General features: G+C 35.0%; 2 protein-coding genes across 2 annotated transcripts; both read right to left on the bottom strand.

Annotated features, from left to right (window-relative positions):
- Positions 1-8702: 8702 nt before the first annotated feature.
- On the bottom strand, positions 8703-10031 carry LOC145689301 (uncharacterized). Its single transcript, XM_081763442.1, has one exon. The coding sequence runs from the start codon at positions 10029-10031 to the stop codon at positions 8703-8705; it is 1329 nt and encodes a 442-aa protein (XP_081619568.1).
- Positions 10032-10096: 65 nt separating this feature from the next.
- Positions 10097-13210, bottom strand: LOC145689300 (uncharacterized). The gene has a single exon (XM_081763441.1). It carries the CDS (start codon positions 13208-13210, stop codon positions 10097-10099), a length of 3114 nt encoding a protein of 1037 aa, XP_081619567.1.
- Between the last annotated feature and the right edge of the window lie 494 nt (positions 13211-13704).

Genomic DNA, 13704 nt, shown 5'->3' with positions numbered 1-13704 from the left:
AAAGAGTATAATTCGATATTTTTGGGAAGCAAAAAGAGTATAGAGTATATGAACCTCGAAAAGAGTATAATATTCTTAAAAAAAAGTATGTCTGGTTACCCTAATATCTCTATACAGTGCATTAATTAGAACGTTCATTAAATGTGAAAAAACTGGTTACATGAAATATTTATAAATAGTTCAAGATATTTAGAATATTTCATGTATAGTAAATATTGTACATTACACATTATTAATGTAAAACAATGATTGAAATTAAGCATAATCTGGAAGAAAATAAAGCGTAATGTGGATTGTTCTAATGATAAGAGATAGTTAGAAACTGTTTCTGACGAGGATTCAGCGTCCGATGAATAGGTCGCATATCTTCAAATATCACTCTATTTCTACTGAAAACTTCAACAGATTTATTTCCGGCTTCCATATTGAATTCACAAAATTTGGAAGTCGACAATAGTTTCGCAATGAGTAAAACTTACATCTTTTGAATGAAAACTTAAGTAATAGTTAATTTTTTAGTATATTTCACATAAATAGGGAGTTTACCTTGATATTTTGTACAATGTATAACGTAACTAAATAAATATTACAACTCACAGTTGGAGAGATGACAATTCTTGGAAAATAACATTACAAATTTAGTCTTTTGTATTTTATGTATTTAATTCCAGGTATGTATGTCATTATCAATGAAAAATTATATTTTCGGCGAGTTACCAATAATAGGAGGACAAAGTCTAAATGATTTCGTTATCATATTCACTGTATCAAACACCAGTAAACCTTTCCCCAGATGATGACTACCTAACAGAATGAGGTGTTCAGCTGGTTATCAGCTGAACTGCACAGTGCTCACTTCACCATATAGACTTCAAAAGCCTACGATCCTCTAAGCTACCACTTGTCACTGTACATCACTGAGCTCAATGCCTGGCATTTGTGACAGAATGTCGGACTGGACAATAGAAACGAGTACCATAGAATGTTGAGTCTCAATTTCAACTTTATCACGCTGATGGTAATGTAAGAATATGAAGCCAACCCCATGAAGCCATGGTTCTGGAGTGTCAGATTACAATTGCACAAGATAATGGTCAAGGATGGTGATGGTCATGATTGTAAAAGGATGTTTTGTCTTAGCAATGTAGAACCTTTAGTACACTCTTAATGCATCGAAGTGTGTAAATCTGCAGAGTAAAGGACATCTTTATTCCTTTCTGCCATCCCAAAGGAAATGGAGTATATTAGCTAGGCAGCCGCTCTCGTAACGGATCTCGGTTGACTACTGCGTGTTTGCAGGAGAGTTCCATTTACTTCTCCCTGCTGAAATGACAGTCGAGAAGTCCCAATTACACCTTCATTGCACACTTATAGGATAGTTTGATAAAGGTGATCTACCACGTCACCACCACAGGCATCCTCTCCTGTAATCAATGAGATCTGAAAGATGTTTGGCATCATATTCGAAAAATTTCTTTAGACCTGTTGAATCTATGCCTCTTTCTGTAACAACCGCTCTCAAGGCCAAAGAAGCAGAAACTCATCCAGAGTTGTGAACCGTCCCGATTCTGTCGGGACTGTACCGATTTTTGACTTATTTGTCCCGCGTCTCGACCGGATATTTATCGGGACGCATATTGTCCCGACTTATCGATTTTCAAAGTTAATTAATATTTTATTAGGCCTTTTTGACAAACGAAAAACTTTTTCTTGTACACGCAGTTTTATGTAGAATCAATTTAACAAATTTGTTTTAATTTGACACATGAAAAATTGGTGCTTGTCTTTAATTTATAGTTATTTCTGAATTGTTTTGAGTTCATAGTTCAGCCGATTATGATAGTATTTTCTATGCAGCGCTAAAAGTATATTATTTTTGCAACCTCTACATAAAGGTGACCGTTACCGCAGTGGCAGTAATCCTAGCGCTCACTTCAGCGGGTGGCCGCCACTCTAACCAAACATTCTATATAGTTTTCTTTTTAAACATTGTTTATGTTAAATTAATAACAATTGTGTTGGTTTAAATTTGTTGTATGATGGTAGCCAAAGAATAAGACTAAATTTTAATAATACTTTTTGTCAGTAATTCCTTCAAAATATTATGGACTCAGAGTTTTCTCTCTAAACTTTGTTTGTATTAAATAAATTGTAGTTGTTTTGGCTTGAATTTGTTTGCATATATTGCTGATATATAGTGATGAGCAGTGAGTGGGAAAAGAATAAGGTGTTGCATTCATTCAGGTTCGTATTATTCAGCTGATTATTTACATTGTTTTCAATAACTCGCTGTACGCGGAGTTGTCTCCACCGGGAGGGGCGGGGCTCCAACACCAATTGTCCTGTCCCGATTTTTTCTTAATAAGGGTTGGCAACCTTGAACTCATCACTTACAGGATTTCACTAGTTCAATTTCACTTCAGTACATACGAGTAAGATATTATATCAGTCGGAGATCGCATTAACATGAACGAAGTAACATGCTCGAGGGTAAATATTAGTGCACAGCGTACGAGAAAAAAGAACTGAAATTCATGGTATGTAAATATACGTCCTTTGTAATCAATAATAATATACTGTTTTTTACCTATTTAGGTAGCATGATATACTGATAACTAACAGATTGTATATGTTATTATTCATCTTTTTTTCTAATAGTGACTTGCTTACTCTTTCACGCACATACCTCTTGTAATGGCATATTAAAAGAAATAGTTCTTGGTTTTTAGTCAAAATACTGTACGTGCATGGACTGAACATAGTATTAGAAAATAAGTACTGTAGCAAATATTGTCTAGAAGACGTAGGTATAAGAGTAGTAAATTATAAAATAAGGAATCAATCGACGATGGACACATTAAATTGGAAATTGAAGATACTTAAAAGGCTTACAAAATGTTGTAATATAAACTGACCATAACCCCATATTTTACAAATCTTGCAGAATATCTATCACATAGATTAATAAATATATTAAATTTATGACAAAGAATTTTCTGTCAATCTTTAAAAATTTATATTTATCTCAATATATTTTAACCAATATAATATCAAAATATATATTTTAGCTTGATGAGCATGAGAAATTTAGAAAGTAATACTAGTTTATTTCATATGAAACCTTAATTACATTGTTTGGAAAATACTATTTTAGTACTCGGCCTCTTTTTCTAGATCTTGATTTAGAAACGCAGTTTGAATTAAATAATTTGCACATTTTTACTGTTCTACAAGGGTCCTAACCTGAGAAGTTTACAATTGACTTATAATTTATCATAATTCTTATTTTACTTGTAGCCTATTGTGGCTGGTATTATTATGTAATATTTTAACAAATGCTGTATTTTTGCTTACGAGCTGTTTGCAGCACTCAAAATAAAGTTTTACTATTATGATTATTTTCTCCTTAGTAAGGATTCCAAGTACATAGGTTTGATGTCTATCCCAACACGAAAACTCATGTGTTCCTGCTTTTACCTACTCTAAACTATTATTCTTTACTTGAGCGAAAAACACGGCACCATAAATATACATATAGTAACGTAATAATAAGGATTCAATATTAAGTCCGCAGAAAATAAAGTTACTAAAATAATTCAATATGAAAACCCACTCTCATAGCAAGCCTTTTTTCTTTCGATATATACTGTATACTACTGAATCTTGCAGAATTATCTTTTATTTTTTGCAACGAATTTTAAACGTTGACAATGCAAAAGTAAAAGCAATGGGACTCCAGTAACTATCGAAACATAATTCATGATTACATACTTTATTATCTGACACCATCGAACACTTGGAACTACTTGGTGATGTCGCGCTATTTTTTGCAAAATTTATCAGGGGGGTATGAGCGCAGAGAACAATTAATGATCCATCGTATTGTTCAGGAAGGATATCGTAACCAAAATTTAAATTAGAACACCACGTTTGTTTTCCTTCAGTATCTATTTACACTTACTTAGTAGCTAGATTTTGCCCTACCTTGTAGCAAGAATTGATTCTTCTGTTCTTAATATTTTTATAATTTCCTCCCCTCTGTTCTATAAAACCACTACACACTTTTACTTTTTCGTATCATAATGTCGCGATAAGTAAGATTATTGAAAGTTACATAAGTAAAAATGTGCATAAGACTTAATTATTTGACAATAAATAAAATACATTTCACTCTTGCTAACGCGGTATTTCTTGCTCAGAGATGTGATGAATTAGTAAAAACACCCGGTTACTGTAAAAGCTAAAATCATTTTAGGTATGCGTATTTAGGCCATTAATGTGACACTCTCTCTGTTTTGCTGATTCCTTTCAGCTGTCGAGTTTCCTTTCAGTTGTCGGTACCATGATAGGACTCTTAGAAGGGGCAACTACGAAAGAGAAGCTACTTTCATCAGCCTTGTACAAGGCAGTAGGAGTTAAGCCTTCTTTTCTATCATCATCATCTTCAACTTCTTTTCAACTCTGCATCTTTTTCGTTCACTGAACAACTTTTACCGATGACTGCTAACTGCCGACGCCATATCATTTCCTAGTTTCATAGCCAACACTCGCTCACATATTTCGTTTCCACTAGGGACTTAATTAAATGTTACTGCCTTTTTCCTTTAACATGGAGCACCTAAAAAAAATCACCTTTACCTACATAAAATGGTGGCTTATTTTCTCTCTTACGTGGGAACATTTTTGTTGTCGCTTTGCATAGGTACTATCGAATTTGATTCCCTTTCATTTGATATTATAAATAGCAGCATAGTTTATGTTATAGTCAGCAGCAGTAGTTTTCTGAGAAGATATCTCTAATCCATTTAGGAAATCACATTCTCAACTATGAAATTTAACAACTGCAATATTTATATGGAGTCATTACACTATCATAACGTGAACAACAAATTAGACTATACAAACGTTAAGCCCGTATCTAAAAAGCCTTACTACAAAGAGCCAGATCAACGAGATCCTAATATATTTTGGTTGAATGAAATTGAATAATTGTTAAACTAACTTTTGTGGCATTGGCGATTATTAGAAAGTGGAAGCCAATAATAAAGCTAACGATTATTATGAAAACCTATTGATAGTGCATTACAGTCCATAATTTGAAAGTGTTCGTAGGTTTTCTCGAGGTACTTCCGTTTCCTCCCACATTTTGATTTCACCGATTCTTCCATCATCAGTTGCCTTAATCATCCCTCTCCCTTAGCATAAAGGGCATAATCGTAGTAAATTAAACTAGAAGATTAAAAAAAAAATAGTTTTAGACAATAATAAGTTTATGTCCCGTTTTGCCCAGGACAATTCCAGGTTTTGGTCGCATTATTTTTGCATCCCCTATTTGTTGATTCTATCAAAATAATAGTTTTTTCGGTATTGATAAATAAACATTTCATTAATATGTCTAATGTGCAGTATTACATACTATAATACATTTTATTTCAGACTCTTCTAGATGTATCTACAATTCCGACGAAAATTGTTTTATTCACTTTATTGATATTTTGTTATTGATCCTAGAATATAGAATAATCCGTTGGCTTCTGTAGAATCAAGAGAGAGAGAGAGAGTTCTTCTGATATGTCATTTTCCTTGAGAAAAACGTTCCAAAACGTTCGTTATAACTTTGTGCACATTTCATAAATAAACATAAACGTGGGACGTAAAACTGAAAGATTTCATTTCATTTTTATCATAAATAAAAATCAGAAATAAATAAATATCAAAATAAACTACGGTATAATGTGATATATTTTCAGAATCGGAAAGAGAAAGTTTAATTTTTCGTAGTCCTTGCCGTGTTGGCGTTTTACTTTAGTGTACAGGAAGGTAGAGTTAAATGTACACCAATAAAATTTTGTTGGGGAGGAAGGTCTCAGTCAAAAATATATTAAACTATTTTTCAAATTTCATGTTTGTATTTTTGCATGTATTCTAGTATGCACTTCATCTAGTACACTACTAATGTCCCACAAAGAAAAAAACATCTAATTTATTGTGTTGGATATTATAGTATTGATGAAATATCTAATGTTACACATGCTTGTACATTAGAAATATTTACACTTTTTGGTGATGAAATCAATCGTCAAGCTTAAGATCACACCATGCATGTGTCCAAAAATGCCAAGTGTACACTTCAAGTACGCGAGCTCAATGTATGCGATTTGATTGCACTCTACATACTGGATCTCCATCCATCGTTCACACTTTGTCAAATTAACTTTTGAGCGGCGCTATGTTACAGCACCTCGCCGTAGTAGAATATAAAACATTAAAAAAAAGGAAAGAAAAAGGAGAACGATAATTAATTGCATATGCTGACCCAATGGAAAGCAAACTAAATTATCAATGTTTATGAGGGAGTTCCTAGATTGGAAATAGATGATTTTTTGGTCATATTGAAGATATAACCATGTGCATTTTAAGAATAAGAGGTTATCAAATCATTACTATAACTATACTGTATTCCTTTCTGAATTTCTGAAACATTTTCATAGGTTGTATTTTTACAGCATTGCAGATTTTGCTGGAAAGGGACAAGATTATTCAGTTAGTACAAGAAATTCCGGATTTCTTTTAATTAGTATGTTACTATACAATTGATTAAACCATACGTATTTCTTAAAGACAGGAAAGGGAATTGCCTCTCCTTCTCTTCACAAATGATCTCCCCAAGTATGCAGTTCGCGCCATGTGAACTTTGTGGTGGACAAACACAGTGTGCATGGGTTTTCTAAGGGTACTCCCGTTACCTCCCACTTTCTTCATTCCATCATTTCTTTCAATTCTCATAATCACCGTCTCTATTAGCCTAGCCGGCATAACCATGGGACGTGAAACTTACAGATTTCCCCCAAGTATGATACTACAAGCAACTGAATATTGCATTGTAGAATTGTTTAATAGAGGCATTCTACCTACGATTGACGTAGTGAAATAAAATACAGTATTTCGATTTGAAGAACATAACAGTTTAGAACAATGTTTCTTAATTTTTCTGATGTAATGGATCATCTTCAGCGACTGATAATTATTTGCAGTCCTCCGTGAAATCAAAGGCTATTTTTATTAAAAATATATTTTATACCACAAAATTGAAGCGAAAAATGAAAATTTGCACTTAAACCTATCACTTATGACAATACAATAATACTGTGAATAGAGTTATCTGAAAAAGTATGTCGAACCATTTAGTCCTTATAATGAATTCAACGCTCACTTACTGTGATAGCTGAGGCTGTTTTTCAGACGTCATCTTCTGTATGGCTGAATTAAACTGGATAAATTCAGACTTAGATATTATTCTACATTAAGGTTATTTTTGTATTTGAGTACTCACGAGATTAGAGAATTTTCCAAAATATAAAAAAAATTAACAAGCAAAATAATTTTTTTAAAAAGCCGGCCAACCAAGCACCATGTTGAAAGTATATTTGGAAGTACTATCATTCATTAACCTGATACATCTGAGAAAATGAGCTAGTCCAATCAGGATACACGGACTCGGGATTTGAGCTGGAGATCTAACGATTGCACAGAGCAATACATACATACATACATACATATATATATATATATATATATATATATATATATATATATATATATATATATATATATAGAGAGAGAGAGAGAGAGAGAGAGAGATTTAATTATGTGAGCATAATGTCTGCAATTCAGATATAAATGATTATGGCACCGATAGCCTAATTAATACAGTCAAGCTGCATAAACTACATGTCATGTTTAAAAGAAATGCAAGTATGGCAAAAATTTTATTAAAGATAATATTTGAGTACTTCCTACATTATTCAAGTGTTATTGTGTCCTGAGAAAATGTCGCATGAACTAGTTCTATTTATATAATATTTGATGTATTAGTAAAACAGTTACTAGTTTCCGTGTTTAGTGAGAATATTATTATTCAAAATCATATTACAAACTAAACATTCATCTCAACACAAAATATATAAACAATGTGTTGAAGTGTAGTTTTGTTTTATTTAATTTACTGCTACGCCCAACGATCATGTTTAGTGCACAGGAACATAATACATTCTACATATTTGCATATTATGAATTATGAGATCGTTTCCTTGTAAACTTGGACATAGATTCTGGTCGATGTAATCCTTGTGTAGGCGCTGGTTTCTTAATAAATCTTCGACGTTGCTTGAGACTTCAATATATTTGTATTTCATAACACACAAAATTATATGAATTCAAAAAATACAAACAAAGTTGCTAGATGAACATTATTATATGTAGATTAATGCGATATTAACACAATACACGTAGCTACCGTTGCTTTCTTGGTGTCACGTTTTTACACACACACTCTCACCCCAGCTGGGGAGAAAAAGTATTAGTTTTTATGTTGCTGCCTCTTCATTTACTTACTGGCGTTAGTTTTTATTGAGAAGAACTCTAGTTCTGAACATACCGCCCGCCTTGAAGGAATTCCTTCAACAAATCTATGAATGATTAATTTGGTTCATGAACTTAATATACACAACAATAGATAACATAAGTTATGAATGAATGATATAAACATAAACAGAATAATGCATACACAACACAACACTATGAATCACACAATGTACACACTATGAATACACCAACACATTAACTCTCCTTAGGAAGCGGGCACAATTGACGAATAGATCTTGTTGTTGTACCTCTGGTAGTTTTCACTGTCGCCACTCGTACTATTCCGTCCTTCCCAGGAAACAATTGCACAATACGTCAGTTTTCCATTTTAGAGGTGGAATGTTATCTTCCTTGATGAGCACCAAATCACCTTCCAGAAGATTGTGAAATTTTCTTCTCCATTTGGATCGTTCTAGAAGACTTGATAGATACTCCTTTGACCATCTGGACCAAAATTGCTGATGAAGTTGTTGTATGTATTGCCATCTCGAAAGTCTGTTGACAGGAATATTTTTCAAGTTAGGTTCTGACATGGTAGTGAGTGCGTCGCCTATTAGGAAATGACCAGGTGTTAAAGGATGTAGGTCGTTTGGATCATTTGATAATGGTGTTAAGGGTCTAGAGTTTAAGCAAGCCTCAATCAGTGTCAAAATAGTGTTCATCTCTTCGTAGGTGAGTGAAGCATTTCCCACAGCTCTCTTTAAATGGTATTTGAGAGATTTAATTGATGATTCCCATAAGCCTCCGAAGTTTGGTGATCTTGCTGGAACAAAAACCCACGTGATGTTATCAGCTGCTAGAAAATTATGTAATTTTTCTTTATGGTATTCTGATTCAAATAAAGTCTTCAATTCTTGTAGTTCCCTTTTTGCACCAACGAAGTTACTTGCATTGTCAGAATACAGTTTAGCGCATTTTCCTCGACGAGCCATGAATCGCTTTAATGCTCCAATAAACGCCTCTGTAGTTAGATCACTAACAAGTTCAATGTGAACCGCCTTAGTCGCAAAACACACGAAAAGTGCTATATATGCCTTATGGAGTTTGGCTCCCCGTCGGTTACTCGATTTAAGGTAAATGGGCCCACAGTAGTCAACGCCGCTGTGAAGAAATGGTCTTGTTGGTTGAACTCTGTCAGCTGGTAGATCTCCCATCATCTGTTTACCATCTTTAGGATTGTTTCTGAAACATGTGACACACTGATGCACAACTTGACGAACCAAGTTTCGTCCACGTATTGGCCAATATGATTGTCGCAAGGATGATAACAATAATTGAGGCCCGGCATGCAATAGCTTCTTATGTTCTTCTTGAGCGATTAACTTTGTCAAGTTGCAGTTAGCTGGAAGTACAATAGGATGTTTCTGTCCTTCAGTAAGATCTGCTGCATTTAATCTTCCTCCGACTCTGATGATTTGCCTCTCATCCAAGTATGGGTTCAAATTTCTCAGTTGACTTTGGTTGTCGACTTCCTTTCCTGATCTCAATGCATTTAATTCCTTGTGAAATGCTTGTTGTTGTGATAGTTTAATAAGACATTCGAGTGCTTCATGTAATTCACTTACTGTAAGATGTCCATGCTGTCTGTCACAATTAGATCTTCTCATGTTGTGTGTGAATCGTAGGCAATAAGCAGTTACACGTTGCAATTTTCTTAATGATGAATATCTGTCTAAGAGTTGACACGGTGTTGTTTAACCATTACTGCTGTATTTTTTCGTCGCTCGGGAACATCGCTTAGGTCACAAACATCTTCCCTCGTCTGTGAGTCTAATTTCTCAGATAGCCATGAAGGCCCATGCCACCATAATTCATTATCAAGAATTTCTGACGGTGTTAATCCTCTCGATATATGATCTGCTGGATTCTCCTCTGTTCTGATGTGTCTCCATTCATAGTTACAAGTCAGCTGTTGAATTTCCGCTACACGATTTGCAACATACGTCTTCCATTGAGAACAAGGTCCTCTTATCCATGCTAATACAATGGTGGAATCTGACCATAAAACAACCTTATCGATCTTGCAGTGTAATGCTTGTATTACTTTCTGAGTTAGCTGTGCAAGTAACAAAGCTGCACAAAGTTCTAGGCGAGGAATAGTTGTCTTCTTCAAAGGTGCTACTCGAGATTTTGAACACAGTAAGTTCGCTGTGAATTTTCCATTTTTTGTATTAGATGTTACATATATACAAGCTCCATATCCATTCTGAGATCCGTCGCAAAATCCGTGAATTTCTACCTGCGATTGTGTTTCTTGAATAACCTTCTGCTGAACATGTAGTGATTGCAACTCTTGAAGTTGCTGCTCAAAAGTTTCCCACTCTGAATGCAATGGAGCTGGAACTTCTTCATCCCAATTCAATTTTAATTCCCACAAACGTTGCAGAAATATTTTTGCCTTAAGAATAACTTGTCCTATTAATCCTAAGGGATCAAATATGCTCGCTACTGTAGCAAGAATAGTCCTCTTCGTGATTTGTTGAGGGTTGTTTCTTGGTTTGACAGAGAAAGAAAATGTGCCTTTAATGGGATTCCACAACAATCCTAAACTTCTTGTGATGCAATCATCATTTGGTTGAATGGTGAAATTTGATTCTTGAAGTTCACTGGGTATTTTTGAAAGCACTGAAGTGTCGTTGCTACACCATTTTCTCAAACAAAAACCACCTCTTTGCAGAAGAGTTGTGAGTTGACCTTGTAATTCATGTAGTTCCTTCTTCGTGTTTGTCCCTGTTTGAAGATCATCAATATAGAAATCCCTCATTACAACTTCTGCTGCCTTAGGGAAATTCTTCTTCTCTTCTATGGCTAGTTGCTGAAGACATCTAGTGGCTAGAAAAGGAGCTGCTGCAGTACCATATGTTACAGTTTTGAGTCGATATATCTTTATTGCTTCTTGAGGGTTTTCTCTCCACAGTATTTTCTGGTAGTTTGCATCTGAATCATGTACCCTAATGTTGCGATACATCTTCTCTATATCAGCTGTCACGACGTATTGATGTTGCCTGAATCTTGCTGTTATGGAAAATAATTCTTCTTGGATTGTAGGCCCGACTCTCATCGTGTCATTTAATGAAAGTCCAGAAGTTGTTTTGCACGATGCATCAAATACAACCCTGAATTTGGTAGTAGTACTGGTCTCCTTCATTACGCAATGATGGGGAAGATAGTAGTCTGGCATCATTGTATCGCTCTCTGCTCTAGTTATTTCTTCCATATGGCCCAAATCTTCGTACTCTTTCATGAACGCTATATATGCCCTTTTTTTCTCAGGATCCTTCATAAGCCTTTTTTCCATTGAATAAAGTCTTCTCGTTGCAATCTCCTTGGATTTACCAAGATTCCTCACATTTTCTTTAAAGGGAAGTCTGACGACGAATCTCCCAGTCTCGTCTCTCCGGTGTGTTTCTTTGAAGTGTCTTTCACATTCTGCCTGCTCTTGACTTAATGGATGTTTTGTTGAACATTCTTCTATCGTCCAGAATTTTTGTAATTGCTCGTGTATTTTTTCTGTTGTGGAGAGGTGACACACATTTGTCGAAATGTGTGGTTGATTGTCTATTTTTCCCGCTACAATCCAGCCAAACAATGTTTTGTGCAAGGTTGGATACCCTGCCTTGAGTTTTATTTGCCCTTCACAAAGTAGATCAAAGAATACTTCCGCCCCCAATAACATGTCAATAGGCTGTGGTATGTTGAAGCTAGGATCTGCTAATTCAATGTTGGAAGGTATTTCCCACGATGACGTGTCTACACGAACCATAGGCAAGTCTTGTGATATTTGCGGCAATATGATGAAGTCTAATGTGGCTGAATAATTGTTATATCTTGACTTAATTGTAGCCTGAACGCTATGGCAAGACCTTGTATTAGCATTACCTATACCATTTATGTGTACAACGCTATTACTCTTTGTTAGTCCCAATAATTGAACCATTCTGTTTGTTAGAAAATTGGACTGAGAAGCACAATCGAGAAGTGTTCGACACATTTGAAAATTACCCAGTTTATCTTTAACATATACTACAGCTGTGGATAGCATAACGCTTGGTGGTCTCCTAAGATTCTGCGGTACACTGTTTGTAGAACGAATATTCTTACCTTCATATTCCTGCTCGAGAGATGTTGTTGCAGCGAGCGTGTTTTGACCTTGACCTATTTCCCTTTCATCTTGTGGTTCATTCGCTCTAGTGGGCGATGGACAACGCGAGTAGTGCAGTAATGTGTTATGCTTTTTATTGCATATTTTACAATTACCTGATAAGCACTCATTTGCCTTATGCGCTCGTTTGAGACAATTTATACACAAAGAAAGACGTTTAACTTCTTTAATTCTATCTCCTATAGATTTTCTCAACAATGACTGGCATTGAAATAATTTGTGGGAGCCTTTACAGCTGGGACATGCATTGTTGTCGGAATACGTTACGTGTGCTGTCGTTGAGTAAGAACTCTTTTTGCCTGCCTTATTTGTTTGTTGATATTTGTTATTTGGAACTGAGGGTGTCTCTTTAGGTCTACGCTTATTATCAACTGCGTCTAAGACTTGGCAACGCTGCTGTAAAAATTGTGTCAGCTGTGACATGCTCGGTAATTCATTCGTTGATTGTGTTTTCTCCCACTCCTTATGTGTTGTATTGTCTAGTTTGGTCTCAATCAAATATATAAGTAATGCATCCCAGCTTTCTGTTGGTTGACCTAATGATTTTAAAGCCCTCAAATGTTTTACTGTGCTGTCTAAAAGAGATTTAAGCGAAACAGCCGACTCACGTTCCACCATTGGCATTTCAAATAAAGCTTTGACGTGTTTGTTAACAATATACTTTTTGTTTTCAAAACGTTCTTTGAGTAAAGTCCATGCTACGTCATAGTTTTCAGAAGAAATTTCCAAGGCTTGTATTACTTCAAGAGCCTCCCCACGTAAAGAAGAACGTAAATAATGAAACCTTTGGACTGGCTGCAATGTGCTATTGTTATGTATTAATGCCTGAAACGTGTCATAGAACGACAACCACTCATCGCAGCTTCCAGAAAAGGTCGGAAGGTTTATCACCGGCAACCTAACTGATGGATTAGAATTGCTTGATTCATTGTTTTCATTTTTCTTTGCACTGGAGCTGTGTTGATTTATGAACACTTCCGTCTAAGCTGCTAAATCAAAATAAGTATTCTCGAATTGCTCTCTTTCTTGCGTTTCCTGATCAATTTCTGATGAACCCTGTAACATTTCTATTTCGGATTGTATTGCATCAAATTCATCATACCACTGTTTTATTTTCT

Source organism: Thermobia domestica, chromosome 7 (assembly GCF_964235325.1).
Source record: "Thermobia domestica chromosome 7, izTheDome1.hap1.1, whole genome shotgun sequence".
NCBI classification, from domain to species: Eukaryota; Metazoa; Arthropoda; class Insecta; order Zygentoma; family Lepismatidae; genus Thermobia; species Thermobia domestica.
Note: the sequence above shows the minus strand (reverse complement) of the source record. Positions and strands in the feature narration are given on the sequence as shown.